This window comes from Archocentrus centrarchus, chromosome 22 (genome assembly GCF_007364275.1).
Source record: "Archocentrus centrarchus isolate MPI-CPG fArcCen1 chromosome 22, fArcCen1, whole genome shotgun sequence".
Taxonomy (NCBI): Eukaryota; Metazoa; Chordata; class Actinopteri; order Cichliformes; family Cichlidae; genus Archocentrus; species Archocentrus centrarchus.
In genome coordinates this window covers 14,294,494-14,310,015 of record NC_044367.1, presented here as the reverse complement: position 1 = coordinate 14,310,015, position 15,522 = coordinate 14,294,494, and the positions used below count along the sequence as shown (strand labels likewise).

The 15,522-nt window shown below is 41.0% G+C and overlaps 4 protein-coding genes across 6 annotated transcripts in view; 2 read left to right on the top strand and 2 right to left on the bottom strand.

Annotated features, from left to right (window-relative positions):
* The first annotated feature begins 2 nt into the window (after positions 1–2).
* On the top strand, positions 3–3,135 carry tmem234 (transmembrane protein 234). The gene is made up of 5 exons (XM_030759123.1): positions 3–219; positions 481–632; positions 724–790; positions 919–1,011; positions 2,259–3,135. The coding sequence occupies exons 1-5, from the start codon at positions 207–209 to the stop codon at positions 2,372–2,374; spliced, it is 441 nt and encodes a 146-aa protein (XP_030614983.1). The 5' UTR covers positions 3–206; the 3' UTR covers positions 2,375–3,135.
* On the bottom strand, positions 3,040–8,507 carry dcdc2b (doublecortin domain containing 2B). Of its 3 annotated transcripts, XM_030759122.1 has the most exons (15): positions 8,365–8,507; positions 7,852–8,137; positions 7,625–7,676; positions 6,245–6,315; positions 5,625–5,756; positions 5,384–5,518; positions 5,211–5,250; positions 4,984–5,049; positions 4,642–4,810; positions 4,447–4,556; positions 4,234–4,302; positions 3,935–3,997; positions 3,801–3,845; positions 3,645–3,707; positions 3,040–3,558 (listed from the first exon to the last, which is right to left on the bottom strand). In XM_030759122.1, exons 2-15 carry the CDS (start codon positions 8,133–8,135, stop codon positions 3,490–3,492), a joined length of 1,368 nt encoding a protein of 455 aa, XP_030614982.1. In that variant the 5' UTR covers positions 8,136–8,137; positions 8,365–8,507; the 3' UTR covers positions 3,040–3,489. The 3 variants fall into 3 exon arrangements, with proteins under 3 accessions (XP_030614982.1, XP_030614980.1, XP_030614981.1); XM_030759120.1 differs by having other exon boundaries at positions 3,040–3,707; XM_030759121.1 differs by lacking the exon at positions 3,801–3,845 and having other exon boundaries at positions 3,040–3,707.
* Positions 8,508–9,175: 668 nt separating this feature from the next.
* iqcc (IQ motif containing C) lies at positions 9,176–11,399 on the bottom strand. Its single transcript, XM_030719519.1, has 5 exons — positions 11,299–11,399; positions 10,989–11,132; positions 10,606–10,903; positions 9,944–10,065; positions 9,176–9,343 (listed from the first exon to the last, which is right to left on the bottom strand). The coding sequence occupies exons 1-5, from the start codon at positions 11,338–11,340 to the stop codon at positions 9,308–9,310; spliced, it is 642 nt and encodes a 213-aa protein (XP_030575379.1). The 5' UTR covers positions 11,341–11,399; the 3' UTR covers positions 9,176–9,307.
* A 222-nt stretch (positions 11,400–11,621) lies between these two features.
* fancm (FA complementation group M) overlaps positions 11,622–15,522 on the top strand; it is a 40,872-nt gene continuing 36,971 nt past the window's right edge. The window contains exons 1-4 of the mRNA XM_030718336.1: positions 11,622–12,378; positions 12,459–12,631; positions 12,812–12,889; positions 12,979–13,137. Of these exons, the coding sequence (XP_030574196.1) occupies positions 11,694–12,378; positions 12,459–12,631; positions 12,812–12,889; positions 12,979–13,137 (1,095 nt within the window). The 5' untranslated portion in view covers positions 11,622–11,693. The remainder of the gene's footprint in view (positions 12,379–12,458; positions 12,632–12,811; positions 12,890–12,978; positions 13,138–15,522) is intronic.

Here is a 15,522-nt window from a genome sequence, read left to right as displayed (position 1 = left end):
GATGAGAGATGGCAGCCAACTGTAAAAGGAGAAATGCATATGAAGAAAACCGTCTTTGCTGAATTATTCTCGTAACGCTCTTGGATAACTTTAAAGACTTATACATTGAAACAATTCATTTTTGAACAATTCATTTTTGAACAATGTTCGCAAACTGAACAATAATCTTGAATGCGACTTCAGAGTGACTGTTTACAAGTAGGACGATGGTGACCGTTGGTGAGCTAATGTTTTACCCCCTTAAAATTCATAATAGTTGTGAATAATTTGAATATTGCGTCTGTAGTTTGATTTTTAATGCACATTTTTAAGTACCCGCTTCCTCTTTAGCGTGAATAAAACAAAACTAAGCCAGCAGTAGTAGCATCTTCCGATCCATGCTAAGGAAGTAAGGCCGGTACTTGTGGGTCGGGCATTTGACACTGGTTTTCGGACTGTAGTTTGGTAACGGTTGAAAAAGCTCAGTCATATGTGTTGCAGTCGAGCTGCTGAGTCTCTTGCTGGTGTCAGTGCTGTGGGGCTGCACCAACCCTTTCCTAAAGAGAGGCACCGAGGGAATAGAAAATGTGACAAAAACCAGCAGAGTGGCACAGGTGCTGGCTGAGCTCAAGTTTCTTTTCCTTAACGTCAGGGTAAGTTTGAGTCCGCAGATTTCCGCATGTTTAAATGCAGTTTGTACTGTAACTGACTCAGCTACACCTTCTGTCGTGTATTACTGTCCAGTACCTGCTCCCATTTCTCCTAAACCAGAGTGGTTCAGTGGTCTACTATTACACACTCTCAACCACAGGTGAGACACACACAAGTAGACCGAGCAGAGGTGTAGCCTAGAGCTTAGCAGACAAGAGTAGCTGCTCGTGCATTCTTTCTTTGTGGGCCAGGAATTAATAAAAAAATAAAACCTTTCTTCTCATCCAGAGTTATCATTTGCTGTTCCTGTAGCCAACTCTCTCACCCTCCTTTGCACTCTGCTGACTGGCAAGTTTCTAGGGGAAGAGTTTGGAGGCAAACGTAAGTCATTCATCTTGGTGATAACAATACATTAGTGTGCTTTTTTGTTGTTGTTGTTTAAATAATGAGGCCAGTCACACAGCCAGTGGCATTTATTTAGAAAAGGACAAATTCAGAAATGAAGATGCTGAACTTTAAGGTCAATTTTAAGCTACACTATATTGCCAAAAGTATTCACTCACTCATCCAAATCATTGAATTCCAATCACTTCCATGGCCACATCAATCACATCACTAGGTGTTTAAACCAAGCACCTAGGCATGAGTGAGTTTGGTATGGAAGATCTTGCACAGAGTCTTGACCTCAACCTGATAGAACACCTTTGGAATGAATTGGGACGGAAACTGTGAGCCAGGCCTGCTCATCCAACATCAGTGTCCCAACTCTTCCCAGAAGAGTTGAAGATGTTATAGCTGCAAAGGGTGGGCTGACTTTTGCTTGTTTTGCAGCCACTGGGCCTGGGGACCTTACAATCCTTGAGTCAACCATGAACTCCTCGGTATGCCAAAGTATTCTAAAGTCAAATGTGAAGCCATCTGTCCAACAGCTAAAGCTTGGCTGAAATTGGGTAATGCAACAGGACAATGATCACAAGCACAGCAGCAAATCTACAACAGAATGGCTGAAAAAGAAAAGAATCAAGGTGTTGCAATGGCACAGTCAAAGAGCAGACCTCAGCCTGACTGAAATGATGTGTTGGGACCTCAAAGGCTTGTGTATAATCTAATGTCTGCAAACCTCACTGAGCTCAAGAAACATAAAGAAGACTGGGCCACAATGATGTGAGAGACTGATGAAGTCACACAGAAAATGATTATTTCAAGTTACTCTAAGTTATTACTATTAAACGTGATTTTGAAAGCTATTGAATAATGGGGTATACTTAGTTTTTCACATACTTGTTACTTTGTTAAACAAAATAATGACAGTGTAATGTGCAATATTTTGTTGTTCATTTGAAGTTATATTTAAATCATTTTAAGACCTGCTAAGCATTTTTTATGATGACTTTCTATGTAAAACCCTAGAACTGAAAGAGAGCATTTTCTTTTTACCATGACTTACCATAATTCATAATGTTACAAGAGCAAGACAAGTCATTTTGCCTATTAAGCTATACTAGCAATACAGTTCCTCCTCTCCTTAAAAAATAATGTACTAGTGGTGTTCTGTGTTTTAAGATTTGCATTTTTTTTTTTTTAAACTTTTATGTTTTTGTTCTCCTCCCCCACTCATCTCTCTGCAGAGGCTGTCATAGGAATGTTCCTCACCATGGCTGGCATCACTCTATGCTTTATAAGCTCCATTGATGATACTGACAGAGATACTGAGAATCAGAATACGATCGAGCCCGTGCACTGAAGGAAATCGCAGTTGAAGCAAATTCTTCTGCACCTTCAAATAAATCCTTTGCAGGAAAGAAAAGAAGGCCAAAGCAGAGCTGGAGCAGGACTGAAGAGGACGATTTAGATTCAGAAAACAACTCCCCAGAGCGGCGGTACTGATTGGGAATAGTGTTCTAAACTAACTCAAGCTTCAAAAGGCCTGCCCAGAAAACTCTCACACCAAGTTGAAGGGGAAGCGGGTTCATGGAGAGTTCACCCCAGAGCTGGACTCAATTTATGGCGCACGCATAGAAAACAGTGGTTGTAAACTTCTTTTTTTTTTTTAAATGCTTTACTGCCATGTGACTGGCATCTGCATAGATGCTGTAGAGACCACATATAAATTAGGCAGGGGTTTGAAATGGACCAATTAGATGTCACTTTCTGGTTTAACAGGGACATTTTTATGGTGGCTGCTGTAGCATGTGTTTGAGTAAGATCAGGGCACAGGGGAAGACAAATTATATAGCTTAAAGATAAAAGCTGATTTCTTTTTTTTTCCCATCTTTCTTGTACTTTTTACTGAAGATATATTATGGAGTGAGATGTACCATTTTCATTTTACAAAATTACTTTTGAAAGAAAAAAACACTTCTGAAAATACTGTGAAGAATTTAGAAATAAGAAATATGTATAGTAATATATATGTTTATTGTTACATTTAATTGATACAAGACACTGTACAGATTACTTTTACTGTTGTGATCTGTTCCTGATATTTAATCAATAAATTCTAGGCAACACTACTGTTCCTTTGTGTTCTCCACCACTCATTTATTCTAATCAGTATTGGGTCTACAATGTCCCTAAAATATGCTTTTTTTTCTGTACATGTATTGAACATATAGTAGCATTAAATGTCTACACAGTGTCAGCATAAGAATCATGCCTGTAAAACACTGAACACAATATCATCAACAGGTGTATGACACAAGTTTGAGATGGCTTATGGAGCTTCTGATACTGTATCCATCTCCTGTAGCTTTTGTTCTGCCTTTGTGTTCTCGTGCTTACGTTTTCTACGATAAAGCAAATCGTTACCACAGTTAAAGTAGTACTAATTTAATTAAATGTTCATTCAGCATAAAACTGTTAGGATGCCGTGACCTCCTCCTGATGGTTTTGTTCTGCTGTAACTGATGGGGTGTCCAGCGGGCTCTCCTGTCACAGCAGAATACTAAATCAGTGTAAAGGCAAATGCTATCAACAACTGCCAATATTGTAGGGTGTGAGGTGGGTAAACTTGCCTTTTCTTTTCTGTACTCTTGCTGAGTGCTTGATGATGAAGACATCTGCTTCAGCTCAGGCTCCTTTGGAAATTAGAGACACAGATTTTGCACCCATGTGCTGAAGTTCTGTGTGTATTTAATTAATTAGTTGCTTATGTGTGTATGGGGGGGTACCAGTATTTCAGCCTTGGACTCCTGCTCTTCTTTAGATAGTAATACCTTTTAATAGAACAAGAAAAAAATGGTTAACCTTGTAATGTGAACATGTGAATTACGATTAACTGAACGCAAACACCCACCCACCGCACCTGCTTTCCATCGTGCTTCTGTGGGTGTTCTTTGTCGTCGTGCTGCTCACTCTTTATATTTCTCTTGAGAGAAATAAATAGTTTTTTATGCTTTTGTTAAAAATGCGCAGTATGCATGTATTGTGCTTGTGACAGTGAGTAAATGATTACTACACATATGCAGAAGAATTACTATTCAGTAGAATGCCTTCATTGACAGGTTTCATTTGCTTGGTATTTTTGATTTTGCTTGTACAGAAGAGAATAATTATGATATTTCTCATGTCTAACATAACACAGACTATAAAAAGAATGACTACCTGCTGTGTGTTCTGCAGAGGATCACCTGGATTATTTAATTCCTCTTCCTCCACTATTTCTGCAACTCTCTTTAGATAGAAAATAAGAGTAACATTTAGATTTATTCTCACTTATAAGGGGTGACAAATGCACCCACCTCAGTGATGTTTTAGCATTTCATTATTTTCTATTCAGTTATGAGTCTGAAATGCAAAGAGGTGACTGAAGTTAACCTGATCAACAGGAAGCTCTGTAGCTGTATTTTCATCCTCCTGCACCTCCTCTGCCCCTCGTACCTCCTCTCTCCTTTTCCGTGCTGCCCTTTTAAATACACTGGGCTGACCTGTCATAGGTAGATATCGAAGTTAATTAACACCAAATAGTGGAGATACACTTTTAAGATGAATTTGATTTTGTGGAATCCTCACCAGATCCATTGCTGAGTGCTGGTCTTGTTAACGTTCGGTTCTTCCGGATCTTGACCGGCCTGGCAAAAAATACAGAGGTCTCATCTGCTCCCTCTCTCCTGCTCCTCTGCTGGGAGGTTTGTGGGGCTGCGGCTTCATCTCCTGTTGACTTCACCCTCCGAACATCTGACTGAAATTCATGGGTTACAACCGGATAAAAAAATAAATTTTGTGTTGCTTGTCTCACTGGTGTATTGAATATGTTACACAGCATATACCAAATTATACAAATACTCCCAATATAGCATCATGTAGTGGAAGTACAAGTCAGTGGAGGCTTTTTTTTTTTTTTTTTTTTTGAACCTCTGGGGAGTCGAGGAGAGCTGAGTCACTGCACTGGTCTTCAGGCCCGCTCCCTGCTTTCCTGTTCTAAAAGGGAAACGGAAAATATGTTTTTGTTTTTTTGCCTGTTATTCTGGCAGCTGTCAGTCAGACCTGTTATTTGGGCTGTAATGTAACAACCCTAAAATTGTATTTTAAGACATCAAAATAAAGCGAGTAGCAAAATGCAGAGAGAGGACAATGATTACCTCAGCTCTCCTTAACATCCTTCTCTTTCCAGGGTAATATCTACAAAATGAGGAAATAACATTGTTATTAAAAAAAAACTGTGAGAGACAAATGTGTGACATTTAATTTTGTCCTTACAGCAAGCACGGACTCATTTTTTCACACACTTGCAGAGGACCGTTCATGAAAATACCTCTCTGTAGCTTTTGAAACCAATAATTCAACATATGGAAGTTTCTTGAACCTCTCGGTTCCCACAGCAACATAGCAGCAGCCAGTCTCCAGCTCCCCAGCTGAGGACACAGACACACCTTCTAGAGAACACAACCTAAAAAAGGTACAGGGGTTAGACGTTTACTTTACCAGATCTTTCTGTTTGTATTTCACAGAGCTGTGAAGAGTGTTTTGAGCTTCTGTGTGATGGTGTCACTGACCTGCGCACTGCACCGGTCCTTAAGCTGACCTTCTCTGTGATCAGACTCAGGATCTGATCCAGGTCCTGTTGCATGCTCCGAGGAATGATGAAACGGAATGGTGGACACAGGAGGTCTCCATTTCGGAAAACACTGAACAGAAACATTAAAGGGGAGGTTTGACTTTCAGAAGGTCAATCTAATTCTTGTATGCAAATACATGTTGAAAGAGTTAATGTAACTGATACTTTCTGCTACTTGGCCAAAGCAATGACACTTCAAGCACAACGCTCAGAGTTGCACTGTTTTAATGTGGTGTTAATCTGGGAAATGTGGATATCTGAACCAAATTTAATGGCAAACATTAGCCGGTTGTTGCTGATTTCTTCAAACTTCCCAAAAGGGCCAGTGGTGCTAAAGGAAGTGTGAGCGGAAGTCAGTAGTCTCAGTTTATTCTCTGGAGATCATGAAAGGGGAAAATTTCCTCTCATCAGTCAGTGTTTTTAATCTAAATCTGAAGCCTCAGATTAGCGTTGGTTGATTTTTACAGAGACATCATATCACAGACTTCAAGATTAAATGTTAGCTAATCTCTTAAAGAAAGGCATTTCCGATACCATCTGCATATTTGTCCAACTCACTGTATAATGCAGGGTAAAGGTATAAACTTCCTCCATTTAGCTGACACATTTGGCCTCTGGACTGCTCTTGCCTATAGGGAACAAACAGAAAATCAGACACATGGTACTGCAGAACATCAATAAATAAATTTGATCAAGTTTTTAAAAAATCCCTCAGCAGATTTACGTCATTCCTGTCCTGCACATAAAGTATACTGCATGAGCATCACCAAGAAAATCATTATCCCAAAGGTGTAATCACTGGCTAACTATTCTGCTCGTGTCAGCTCGAGTGCTGCAGCCATGGAAACTGACGTCACTCCAAGACTCCTCAGATGGTACATTTGACGCGTCGTGTCTTATCTGAGGGCCCTCACCCATGTCGTCTCAGAGTAATGAAATCTGGAGCCAATATCCATGTCTGCCTCTAGCTGAGCAAAATCAGTAGGCTTTGATAATCTCCTGTTATTGTTTTTTTTCTTTAAAGTGGCAGACATTTAATCATTTACAATGTGTCTGAGTCCAGAAGGAGGTCTTAGAATTTGAGTATTAGGCCTGCCTGAACATGCACACAGTCCTGATTATGCTGAAGAAAACTTCAAACACAAACACTCGCCTGAAGGACACACACTTCCTGTGTTTCTCCACAGCAACCACGATACAGGCACGTAAGACTGTAAAACCAAAGGCTCCGCCTAAAAACAACTTACTCTCTACTCGTGCATGTTTTTCAGAAAGGTAACACTAAAAGCACACTCTGCATCTGAAAAACTAAGAGATCGTTCCTGCCAGCTGGTCAGAATATAAAACAAGTACTTGTCATGAGTGGCTCTTATGTGTGCATGTGTGTGGCTTTGAAATCAATTTCATGTGAATGCTAAGGGAGCTTCATTATGCCTCAGCCTACCATCCTCATCGCTGTGTCCTGCCTGCCTTTCATTTTAGGGGAAAAAGTTGATTTCAGCTAAATGGAAAAGAGCATTTTCTTGATGAAGCGCTTGTGTGACATTGAAATATACTGCTGTAATTACTGAAGCTGTCACACGAGAGACGGGAACCCTGCAAAGTTCTGAGTGACGGAGTGTTTGATGGACAGTATAGTCATTAGCCCATTATATCTGCTAATTTACCTAACAGCCTGTGACTTCAATAAGATAAAAGGGGAGATCCACTGCTAATGCTGAGATAAGAATGGGTTTTATAGGCATATGAAGTTGGCCTGATAACTGGAAAATCTTGCATTATAAATCCTGCACTAATATTTGATTTGGCAGGAGTTCAAATGATCAGCTTAATATGATTGTAGCCTGGTGGTGCATTCCTCCTGGTTAGGCTGGGGTTAATCAGTGATGGATTCCTTAAAAGGAAGCTGGCCACATAAGAAATGAAATGAAAGCCTACCTGGGTTTCCTCACGGGTGGCAGCCTGCTTTTTTGTTCTCTTGTTCAGGTAACTGTGCATGAAGATAAGAAACATAACAAAGAGAAGCCCAGCACAATACTAGATCTATTTTTTCAAACACCAGGGAGCTTGTTTTAATTATAAATTACTTCATTTTCATTTTAGCAGCAGAAAACCTCTTAAATAAGCTGTATGTGAAAATGATCTCCAGTGGCTGTTGTACTCACTCCAGTTTCTTGAATCTCTCAAAGCCAGCAGCAACATACTGGGCTCCTGTCTGTAGAGCCTCAAGGTCTGTGACTCGGTGGCCCTGCCTGGGGGTGTACAGAGTCCTGACAGCAAGAGGGGCGCCAATGCTCTGGGTCACTTCAGTCAGAAAGGCCTCCATGGTGGTCACCTGTCGCTGGTTGACCACAAACCTCCGTCCACTGTAGAAGGGGTCTCCATTCCTATACACCACCACGCTCTTCACTGGAGGTAGGAGAGATGTAGCCGCAGTGCTGGCAGCCATCTCTGAGTACATATATTTAAAAGGTGTTTTTGTGTTTACACCCACCACATAATTCTCTCCATGCGTACAGTCCTATTCAGCAAACCTAAGAGTTGCATTTACTGACCATTTTCATGCCCCACACACACGCCACATTCTTTGGGTCAAGACCCATGTCCAAAAGTCACACATTAACACAAACACATGATCTCGCTACCACTCTAAGTGCAAACACTGCTCAGTCACTCACATGCTTGAGGAGGATGAAGAGGGAAAACTGCTGGAAAGCCAAAGGTGAAGATCACTCCCTGCCGTTGTTGTGGTCTGTCTGGACTCCCCCTCACCACGTTCTGCTCCTCTCTATCCCCTTCACACTCAAACACTCTCACACGGACACTACTCCACTGATGGCGGTGAGTATTTCCTGGTTGCTATAGCAGCATGGCCAGCAATGACTGGCTTTGTGGGCCAAACCACTGGCAGAAACCACAACAAAAGAGGCAGGCAAGAGGAGGGGAGAACGGGTGGGTCTCGGTGCTTTAAGCTGAATCAATAAGATAACTTCAACACCCAGCTGACAGGTTTTTAAAAAAATAACTGCTAAATATGTCACACATAGAAGTGAGCGCAAGTGCAAAAGCCAGGTGATCCTTTTTCATAGTAATATTAAATTTGCAAGGAAAACAAAACACCTTTAACGGAAATGACGAAAACTTCAAAGTTTAACTTGTGTTTTCTTCCTGTGGCTTCTCTAAGGATGTTAATACCAGAGGATAACAAATGTTTAATAGGAGACTGTCGTGAACATTTGCAGAATGATCTTCTAATGAGATGGATGATGAGTGATAGCTAATTCATCATAATCCAAATGGGGAAATATGAGCTTCTGGGAAGAATGTTCATTGGACTTTTATTAAATGACCTTTCATGCAGAATTGTCCACAACTAAACCTGCCACAGCTCGTGCTGTGGTAAAGCCAGCGCTGTAGACAGCAACACAAAGTAAATGTAAAAAAAATAAAATTTATTCTTTTTGTTACATGAAAATAGACAATGTACAAGTTTATTGATGTCATACATTCTGCCAGACATGATAATCACAATTTTAGAAAAAACAACCTAGCGTGGCACTTCCTGCGTACTTGTACGTATCACTCCCACATTTTTAAGAGCAGTTCATTTTAACGATGCCGTCAGGATACGCTGAGCCTATCCTTCAGCGACAGGTACTGTAGAAGAGAAGACAGATAACAGTCAGTAAAGAAACATTTTCTGCTGCATGTTTGGATGAGTGCATTCTCAGTGCATGACAACACATCTATAAAAAGTGTTCTCTGTTGCTCCACGTCTTGGCAAATTTACACCCTCTGGTGCTGAAGGGTGCCTCATGGAAGCGACGAAATGGAGTTCATTTGAACACCAGCTGTGTTAAAGATAAATTAAAGGATTTAAATCAGCGCTCAGTGTGAGGGTTGAGGGTGCCGACAGCTAAACATGCTTCCTCTTGATTTACACGCTTAATACACAGGAGAAAATGGGCCGAGCCGTCTAGTATGCATGTTTGTAGGTGGGGGACTTGGACTGTCCGTGATCAGTCACTGTTAACATTTACTGCAACATTAACATTTGTTATCTGGATGCTGAAATTTATAATACAGGTTCTTTCTCTTGGAAAAAAAAGGCTGCTTCTCAGACCTGCTGGATTAACTTATTTTCAAAACCAGTAAATAAATTCAGTCTTGGAGAAGAAGCAATTTTAATACAGCGGGAGACTGTCACTGCTGAATAAATGTAGGGAAGCACTACATCTTTTTCTTTCTTCACCGTACCTTTTTCCTGCTGTCAATGGCCTGCTGAAGCCAGAGGAGCTCCATGGTCAGGGTGTTTCTATGGAGACGCAGGGCCTCTGGGGTACGGGGCACCTCCTGAGTCAAGCAGTACTGTCGAGAACCTGATGGAGGGATAGCAAATTCAAAACGACTCAAAAGGTTTTTCAGCTTTGGCTCAACATATCTGACAAAAGGCAATCTGTGCAATTTATGCAGGTGCACAATGATTGCCATTCACTTTTTAATCTCCTCTGATTTTCAGTGTCAATTCTATTTTTAAAGGATATTTTTTAAGTTACTTTAGGCTGCTCCCTTATTCACAAGGGGTTGCCACAGCTTGTAGCTCGATGTTTGATTTACACCAAATGCCCTTACTGATGTAACCCCAAAGGGATCTGTGTCTCCTGCGGGGATCAAACTGGGGATCTTTTGGTTATTAGGTGAATGTGTAAAACGCTACTATGGAGCCACTGTTATTCTATTTTTATTTTAAAGGAAGAAAAAACTAATGACTAAAATAGGGACTGTATGAATGCATCTTCTTGGAATCTTAAATTTCATAGGGGTAAGCAATTTTTAAAGTAACTAGGGTATTTCTAGAAAACCTCCTACACATGCCTAAACATGCTTTAGACTCCACTTTGTGTATAGCTCTGTTATACCTTTGTGAGATTGACCATGGTTCATATCTGGCTCCAAACTGCTCCAGATGGAGGAGGACCCCTCCGTGCTCTCTGCCACAGCGCTCTGCCTTTGTCCCTCTCCCTCCCCTCTAACAGAGCTGCTGCTGGGTAAACAGGTGTGTGAATCATCTCTCTCTGCTTCTGTCTTCTCTAGCAGGACACAGTGATGATCTTTGTTTCCTGATGAGGGTGCAGAGATCTGGGAACGGGCACTAGCATCTACCTCTAAACCTGGAGGTTCAGTTGCAGAGCTGCCGGGTGGTGGACGTGGGCTGCCCTGATAAAGCAAAGAGCAAATACACGAGAATATTTTTGTATGTGAGTTATCAGACATCCCTCTCATTGCTTTAACTGCCACTTACAGCGTCTGTGAATTGGGGGATCGAGATGACCGAGTCCGTCCACTTTAAATGGGTCAAGTGCCCCTCAATTTCCTTCACGATGTCCTCAAAGTCTTCTCGTGCGTTACGGACTTCCTTCCTCGCCAGGTATCCACGCGCACGTGCCTGTCGCAGAGAGGACTAATTGTAGCTTCACTATCATATAAATGCTAACTATGGTACACGTTAGCACCTGTTTTCCTGAGTAAGCAAGAGTAGTTTAGAAGCCCGACGTAGCACAAAAAAGGCACACTGTTGAAAATTACTCTGGGTATAACCATGTGTTAATTACCTGAAAATTTATGATTGTTTTCTCCCATTTGCTTCGGTCCATTGCTATGGTAACATGACAGCGCCGCCACGGAGAGCGGGAGTTGAACTGAAAGTTTTTATTTACTTCCTGTGCCAGACCTAAAAAATAAAAGGATGGCCTTGTAAATTATAGCAAACTATGTACATATTTTAAGGTTAACCTTTCATATATCGATATAAATTTAATGTTTGTAAGCTATATAGATATCTAAAATACAGATAGTTGTGTAAAACCATTGTTGTCAATGTGAAGTGATTTATTTTGGAAAGCATCGGCGGAATTGACCATGTGTTTGGGTTCAAGACAGATTTTACAATGTTGCGGCTCGGCACATGGTGCTTTTCCCTTAAAGTTTTTTGCCACCGCTAATAAAAATGAGTGGTGGTTCAAACCAGAGGACTTTGTTTCAGACTTGGGGTGCCTCCGTATCCCAAAACAAAGTTGTTAATCCGAAAGAAGATGGCAAAAATGCTTTTGGGCGGCCCAGAACGACTCCAAGCAACAGTGCTCAGGTAGCTGCAGCACACCCTTCTAATCCTCTCTGGACTGAAAATGGTCAGGGGTCAGCATATACGTTAATGAACCCTTTGAGGACAGAGGACCCCATGCCTCTGTATGAAGAGGAAGATGATGATCTGATGGTGGTTGCTGTCTATGAAGCTGAAAGGAGCCTGCAGCTTGATAATACTAACTCTTTCCAACATGTCAGACCAGAAGACCCCACACTCTCTCTGACCCTCTCAGGTGGGCAGACATATCCAGACTTCCCTGGCTTTGACAGCTCCTCAGCTAAGGTATGGATCTACCCAACCAACTATCCTGTCAGGGAGTACCAGCTCAAGATATCAGAAACTGCCTTGTTTCAGAACACCTTGGTGTGTCTTCCCACTGGGCTGGGAAAGACCTTTATAGCTTCTGTGGTTATGTACAACTTTTATCGCTGGTATCCATCAGGCAAGATTGTGTTCATGGCTCCCACCAAGCCTCTAGTGGCCCAACAAATTGAGGCGTGTTATAAAGTGATGGGGATCCCACAGGCACACATGGCTGAGCTGACAGGTAAAAAAACAATCTGATGAATAAACAACAACACTCATCTTCCCCACCATTTTTCAAACTCTGCATATACTTTTTCATAGGTAGCACAGCAGCAAAGCAGAGGCAAGAGGTGTGGAGGTCCAAGCGGGTCTTCTTTCTCACTCCTCAGGTCATGGTTAACGATCTGTCCAGAGACACCTGCCCGGCCCAGCAGGTCAAGTGTTTGGTGATCGATGAAGCCCACAAGGCACTGGGAAACCATGCATACTGCCAGGTACACACACCTTTGAGACATGATCAAAACTTGACATCATTGAGTTGCGTAAGTATGTAAGATAAAGGAGTAAATCTTATACCTCATTTCTCATTGTTGGCTAAGTATTTCCAGTTAACAAAAATACAGACTGTCCAGATTTAGTGGAGATTATGTCTTATATTTGGTCTTCCTCATTAGGTCATCAGACTGCTTGGCAGCCAGACTTTGCAGTTCCGCATATTGGCTCTTAGCGCAACTCCAGGTGGCGATACAAAGGTGAGAATTCACTTTTTTCTAAACTAATATGACCTAAAAGTGGATAGACTTTAATCTGCAATTTCTCCTCCTTTGCTTCATTCTTGCAGTCAGTGCAATCTGTGATCTCCAATTTGCTCATCTCCCATATCGAGCTACGTTCAGAAGACAGCCCTGACATCCAGGCTCACACCCACCAGCGAAGTGTGGAGAAAGTTGTGGTTCCTCTGGGTGAGGCCCTTTCAGCTTACCAGACACGCTACATACAGGTAGGCGCACAAGTGATTTGTCATATTTATCATCTCTACCCTCATCAGTGCATTATTTATATCTACAAGCAAATTTCTGACATGACAGGGTGTGGAAAAAAAAAACACCTTTTTTATTTTGTGCAAAACACATAAGCTGCTTATTGCTACCACAACAGCATACACTGATCAGCCACAAATTAAAACCATCTGCCAAATATTGTGTACGGTTGTCTTCTGCTGACAAAACATGGAGCATATTCATGTCACCAGGATGTTGGTTTTGGATTATTTGGGTCCAGCGAGTTGCAGGATGGGGCTTGTTCTGGTGTATCACAAGGGTGTTTGGAGGCTAGGTTTAATGCCTCAGGCACTTCATCGTATTCCTCAAGCTGTTTTGGAGCAGTTTTTGCGGTGTGGCAGGATATATTATTGTTGCCATGTGGGGCTGCTCTTGGTATGTTTTAGGTGGGTGGTAAGTGTGAAAGTAAGATGAATGAATGCCAGGACCCAAGGGCTCTGGGGCAGAACATTGCTTTGTAATGAAATGAGCAATATTACTTCACCTGGCAGTTTGGCCAAATGGTGTACTACTGTATGCAGTGTTTGAGCCCGTCTTTACTGTCCATGACTTTTTAGAAAGTTATTTTTGTAATCAAATTTTTGTTGATCTTTCTCTGCCTGTTTGCTTCCTTTGTTCTGTAGAGCATCCAAGAGTTTTTTTTTTTGTGCTTTGCTGCCACCTTGTGGTAATTGTTGGCTTACATCTGTTATTAAAAACTCCTCAGCTGTAATCCCTTTTTCAGCTTCACCTCTTTCTCCTGGCTGTGAGGTTCTTTCTGGGTCCGTTCATATTAAATGGATTGATTTTTCTTGAAAGCTACATCCTGTCACACTCAGTGGTCTAGCTTTTAGTGCTGGTAGACTGACTGGTTCTGGATTATTAACGGACCCTACCTGCTCTCTCCTCATCACGGGTTGGTTCGCTGTTTGTGTCTGCTGCACTTTAAGTGCGCAGATCCACTTAATTTGCTCCAGCTGGCCGGACAGCTGGAATGTGACACCTGCATTTAAAAGTTTAGACCTGTTGTATTTTTTTTGCTGTTGTCTTCCTTTTTGTTCCTCCCTTTTGAGTCTGAGTTTTTTTTTTTTTTTTTAAACTTTCTCTTGATGTTACCCCTCTGTCTGTATCCTGTTAAATCCACTGCCAAAAATATTGTTACCTTGTATTCATTACTGCAGTCATCCAGGCACAATCTAATAATTGTTCAACAAATCAGAAGAACGAAGCAGTCATGCATACAGGTGTTATGTGTTTTTCCTTCACTTTTTTGGCTCAGTTTTATTAAAGGCATTAGAGAGGCCAGTACTTGCCCGTATAACAACTAGGGTAGCATTCTTTCCTCTTGTGATTGGATGTGGATTTGCTGTCAACGTGTAATATCAGTGAACATCTAGGCCACTGAGTTCAGAAGATATTTGGCAAAAGGTTTGCACCTTTTATGGGTGCTGTTATGGGAACAGATGGTGTAGTTTGTAGCTTTTAGATTTGTATTCAAAACAATGTGCCCATAAATGTAATTATAATTATGGCTAAGACCTAAGGAAGCTGCGCCTTTGGAGAAAAATGAACAAAGTGGTTTTGTATCTGTTACTGGATCATTAACTTACCTTTGTCTCATTTGCAAACTAAAAGCCTTCCTGTCTTTCCGATTAGCTTGTTTTAGCTCTATTAGGCATTACAGAGTGCTGTGAGCATCACTATGATACACTACTGTATCTGGAGCTTTATCAGAAGCTCATTGAAACCATAAGACTGGACATTATTTAATAAATCTAAATTCTGCATTAATGTGCCAAGAATTGTGCAGAGCTTGTGTGTTGTGTATGTGAATCTAGTAAAAACTTCACCAGAGTAGATTTGAAAGGACAGGAGACAAGCACATTATTATTAAACAAAGAAAACTACAGTAGCTCATGTTGGTGCACTTGAATTTTCACAGTACATAATACTTAAGCAAAACACTAGAGAGAAAAAAAAAAAAGCAAAAAGAAAGAAACAAATTAAATTCAGACACTTGTAGTTACTATGTAACCAGGCTCTCGAAAGGAATACCAACCAACATGTATCATGGCTTTGTAAGTGTTTACACCATACAGCTGTCACAGAGTTTCACAGAGTATCAACGCTACAATCATTTAATGCAGAAGAAATTCTTTGGATTTGGATGCATTGATGTTAGATTTTTTTTTTAACATTAAGACTGGGCAACCTCCCCAACCCATTACTAACTTTCTTAATGGTAATGATCTTTTTTTTACACAATAATGATTTTTAGCTTGTAGAAAAACAAAAAAACAAACAAACAAAAAGCAGTCTGCCTAAACATTTCATAGCCACAAACG